General features: G+C 40.5%; 1 protein-coding gene across 1 annotated transcript; it reads left to right on the top strand.

Annotated features, from left to right (window-relative positions):
- The first annotated feature begins 2,203 nt into the window (after nucleotides 1–2,203).
- On the top strand, nucleotides 2,204–4,405 carry LOC133877302 (exocyst complex component EXO70H1-like). Its single transcript, XM_062315555.1, has one exon. The coding sequence runs from the start codon at nucleotides 2,303–2,305 to the stop codon at nucleotides 4,181–4,183; it is 1,881 nt and encodes a 626-aa protein (XP_062171539.1). The 5' UTR covers nucleotides 2,204–2,302; the 3' UTR covers nucleotides 4,184–4,405.
- Nucleotides 4,406–5,237: the final 832 nt, after the last annotated feature.

Here is a 5,237-nt window from a genome sequence, read left to right as displayed (position 1 = left end):
TTGTGCATTTTTATTGAAGTAATTATTAAAAGAAAAGGAAAACTTTAGTTATCGCCTTTAATTTTTCATCACTTTTACAATCATATATTTAAACTTTAAAAAGTGTCAATTTAGTGCATCTATCTTTTAATTTTTTTAATTTTTTTTTTTTTCAATTTCACCCATTTTTTAAAAAATTTCGTTAAATCCTATCAAAATTCTTAAAATATCTTTATTTTTAAGAAAAAAAAAATTACAAAGATTGAGGCGTTGGTCAGGATTTAACGGAATTTACAAAAATACTCACGCCTGAATCTTTGAAGAATAAAAAAAAGTTCACATGCTCCCCTCAAATTACTACCTAATTGACAATGTCCCTCCAAACTACCAAAAAATTGTCAATGTAAATTTGGTGATAGTTTGAAGTGGGTGTGTGGACTTTATCTAAAAAAAAAAAACAAAGTGATATTTTGAAAATGTTGACCGGATTTAACGGATGGATAAAATTAAAAAAAAAAAAAAAAAAATTGAAAGAATGATACACTAAATTAATATATTTTAAATTTTAAGGGTATAATTACAAAAGTGATTAAAGATCGTGAGTAGTAAATAATGTTTTCTTAAAAAAAAAAAAAAGAAAAGATAAGTGTAGGAATTGGACCCAAATAAGGGAATAAACTAGATTTTAGTAAAATCAGCACATAAATTAAAAAGAATTGGATTCAGAATCTATGCTCAATCAAACTCGTCATATTTAACAAGTTGGTATATTAAAATGAAAATATTAGGTGTGGCCGAGTCATTGAGCATTGACATCTTTAATTTATTCTCATTCCATAATATTATTTTAAAAAACAACACCGATTAACAATTCTTTGACAATTTCTATAAAGGCGGGGTTCAAAGCCACGACGGGTCTTTTTGAGGTATTATATATAACAAATATGAGGAAAAAGAAAAGACACAAGAATTTTTAGATAGTTCGGTCTTAGTCTTAGAATTCTACGTTCATTATTAGAGAATTGCTCTAAATCTTACATTTTGCTCTTATTGACTTCAATGTCTTTATTATACAAATGGCCAATTTTTATAAAAGAAATTAAATATGTTAGATAAAGTGAATACAAAAAAGTCAGTCAAATTGTAGATGATATTTCATTACAATTAACCAACTGTAATAATTAATATACTGATAAGGAAAATATTAAACCGAATATGATAATCATATATTCTAACAGAAATACTCATAATTTTTTTTTCCAATCAATAAATTGAATAATGAATAGATTTTTGAAAGAAGGTGAATGAGTACTCCATGATCCCAATAATTCAAGGTAATAAAGGATATTAGAGAAGAAGCAAAAAAAAAAAAAAAAAAAGGATCATGTGATCAAGAACCAACAACAACACGAATCGGCAATTAGATGTTTATTAAAAAAGATTGTTTGTTAATCAAACAACACAAACTTAAACATAAAATATAGATGCTTTATTAAATATTAACGAAAAAAACTTATCCAAAAATGATATTTTAATTTCATGTTGTGTAAGAATTATTATCATTAAAATATAAATAAATCGCAAATTAGTAATAAAAAAAACAAATTTAAATTCATTAAAAAAGAAAAAACTAATAAACTATACTTGCGATCTCGGTCTCAAAATTAAATTGATTTTGACTTGTTTAGAGACAAGGATCTATTTGAAATGAAGATTTAAAAACAGTACATTTAACACCATATATAAAGTTATTATTGACACATTTTTTAAAAAATTTAAAAAATAAAAAATTATATATTCTAATAGAAAATTATATAAATTGTTAAATACGTACACTTTAAATCTTTATCATCAAATAATAAATATTTTTCATATCATTTGAATTTAGGGCCTTAAAAGAAAAAGAAAATTAACATGGTGCAAAATTGTAAAGCAAGCTCCCAATGGGCCCAATCGGCTTCGGAACTTCCGTTTGACTTAAACCATCATTGATCTTAATCACTCGAGATTTTATCATCTTTCTCGTCAGCCGCAACGCAGAAAAGCAAAACAACGGCCAAAACGCGTCGTACTCAAATAGAGACGGTCAACCATTTCACATATCCACCGGCCGCAGTTGGCACTTGGCAGTTGCCTCTCCAGTCTCCCCGCGTTTCCTTCCACTCTCAACTCCACGTCACCCCCGCACCCTCTCTATAAATACCCCCTCACACCCTTCGTTTACCTCCCAAGCAATCCCAAAATCCTAACAACAAACAAACAAAAAAAAAGGCTCAAAGCTCAGAGCTCTCGGATTCGTATTCTCGAATATATATATATATATATGCCAAGAAAAGGAATGAGGAGCATTTTCTTCAAGAGTTCATCTCCATCACCAAATTCATCACCATCTAGATCTATCCCACCTTCTCCAAACCGAACTTTTTCAGAATCTCTGATGGACGAGAACTTTGAAATCGCCGAGTCGCTTATTACCAAGTGGGACGCCGATACCTCCCCCTACGCCAAAATTACTTCTCTCTTCCACGAAGACCGCCATGAGGCCAAACGGTACCTTAGCTCCGTCAGAGACTTGCAGTCCGCTATGCACCATTTGATTACGCAAAACGCCGCCTCCGAGAAGCTCGTCAGGGGTCAGAACTTGATGCAAATGGCTATGCACAGGTTGGAGAAGGAGTTCTACCAGCTTTTGTCGATCAATAGGGAGTCTTTGGATCCCGAATCGGTTTCGGCACGGTCGTCCAGATCATCGGCGGCCAGGTCGAGTGTTTCCGACTTGTCGGAGGATGAGTCGGATGACGAGTTTCGAGTTGCCGGAGAGTCCAACTCCGAGGTGGAGCGAGTCTCGTCCATTGCGATGGCGGACTTGAAAGCCATTGCAGACTGTATGATATCCTCTGGTTATGGAAAAGAGTGCGTGAAAATCTACAAGATTATACGAAAATCGATAGTCGATGAGACGCTGTATCATCTCGGGCTCGAGAGGCTTACTCTCTCGCAGGCGCAGAAGATGGATTGGGAGGTAATGGAGCTCAAGATCAAGAGTTGGTTGAACGCTGTGAAAGTCGCCGTGAAAACTCTCTTTTACGGCGAGAGGATCCTCTGCGACGACGTGTTCTCGTCTTCGGCGTCGATCAGAGAGTCGTGCTTCGACGACATCTCGAGAGAGGCTGCGATAAGTCTGTTTGCATTCCCGGAAATTGTGGCAAAGTGCAAGAAATCCCCCGAGAAAATGTTCCGCACGCTGGACCTGTACGAAGCTATCTCCGGTCTCTGGCCCGAGATCGAATCCATCTTCTCGGACGAATCAACCTCGGCAGTCCGTTCGCAGGCCATCACTTCTCTGATCAAACTAGGCGAGGCGGTGCGTACGATGCTCACCGACTTCGAAACAGCAATCCAGAAGGAGTCGTCGAAGACTGCCGTCCCCGGCGGTGGGGTCCACCCGCTCACTCGTTACGTGATGAACTACATCTCTTTCCTCACCGATTACAGTGGCGTACTCGCCGATATAGTCGCCGACTGGCCGTTAGTGGTGCAGGCTCCATTACCGGAATCCTACTTTGGGAGCCCCGATTTAGACGACAGTCCGATATCCGTACGGATAGCGTGGCTGATCCTCGTGCTCCTCTGCAAACTCGACGGCAAAGCCGAGCACCACAAGGACGTGGCGCTCTCGTACTTGTTCTTGGCCAACAACCTCCAATACGTCGTCGTTAAGATCCGCACGTCGAACCTGAAGCTCCACCTCGGCGACGACTGGGTGGCGAAGCACGAGTCAAAGGTCAAACAGTACGCTGCTAACTACGAGCGGATGGGCTGGAGCAAGGTATTCGAGTCGTTGCCAGAAAATCCAACGGCCGAGATTTCGCCGGAGCAGGCGAGGGACTGTTTTAGGAAATTCAATGCGGCGTTCGACGCGGCGTACAAGAAACAAAGCTCATGGGTCGTTTCCGACCCGAAACTCCGAGACGAGATAAGAGTTTCGTTGGCGAAGAAGCTCGGGTCGGCTTACCAGGACTTCTATGACAAGAATCGGGCCGGGGTGAGGCAGGTGGCCGGGTCGGTGTCGTGTGTCAGATATTCCCCCGATGATATGGGAAATTACTTGTCTGATCTGTTCTATGGGACCGGGGTTGCCGGGACTGGGAGTGTTTCGTCATCTCCCTCCCCGTCCCATTCGCGTGGTCGGCACAGCGGTTAATATCGGGACGGTTGTTATCACCGGCCCCGGCGTTTTCAAGCGCGTTTTTTCTTTTTTCTTTTTGTGAATAAGAAATGTGAAGTTTTTATTTTTTTGAGGTAAGAAATGTGAAGTTTGAATACAAACAAAAGAGAGCGTAGATAAAATATATTTTAAACGTATATAGGGAGCATGTACAACAAACAATTCTTTGTTTATTTTAAGATATTTTAGTTTTGGATATCTTGCTGAATTCTGGAAGCGTCCGTCCACAACTCCCACATATTTCAGGAGCAATGATTAACCAAAGACAAGACATGAGTTCACATTTTAGGTGCAGCCAAGTTTCTGATAAAAATACGTACGAGGTGGTCCTCCTTCGATAACATCCTGATTGAGGACTGCAGATCTCTTAACTTGCGGTGGACTCTCTCAGAACTTTTTTTTCTCTCACCCAAAAACTCCCAAGAAGGTGTGTGTGGTCGCGCGGAGGTGAGGCCATATGCCTCCCCTCCCTGCGCTGGTTTTCCACATAGTCCTTTTGGGCTAGTGTGGCTTTTGGTCACCTCAATGGTTTCAGTGGTAGGTGCGATTTGTTCTCCCAACCTTTTGGTTGTGAAGGTTTTGGTCCTCTTGAATTGATCCGGTGGAGGTTGTTGGTCTCCTAGCTTTTCGCGGCTATAGAGTTTGGTTATTTGCTTTGTTTCTGTGTTTTGTTGCAGAACATATCTTTTGAGTCGTCCATGGGGGAGGCGTCCGTCAAGTGATTTTTTCGGCCATGTTTTGAGTAGATCTGAGCTGTTTCGCCGGAAATCCTGCGATACGTCCTCCAATTTGTTGCTCTTCGTTAGCCTCTGAGTCCACCGGTTCAACTTTCGGTGGTGTTGGTCCTAAATGCTCGGTGCGTGGTTTGCACGCGTCTTGGTTGGAGCTGTGCGTGAGGACCATGATCCAATTTTTCCAGCCGGGTTGTGGGTGTTCTCGGATCGGCTGAAGTCTCGGCTTCATAAGGGGACTCCCGGGGCAACACGCGCCGGCGCTGGGGTGATGTTTTCTGTCTGTGCCGGTTCAAAGT

The sequence above is a fragment of the Alnus glutinosa genome, chromosome 9 (genome assembly GCF_958979055.1).
Source record: "Alnus glutinosa chromosome 9, dhAlnGlut1.1, whole genome shotgun sequence".
NCBI lineage: Eukaryota > Viridiplantae > Streptophyta > Magnoliopsida > Fagales > Betulaceae > Alnus > Alnus glutinosa.
This window is presented reverse-complemented; position numbering and strand designations above follow the sequence as displayed.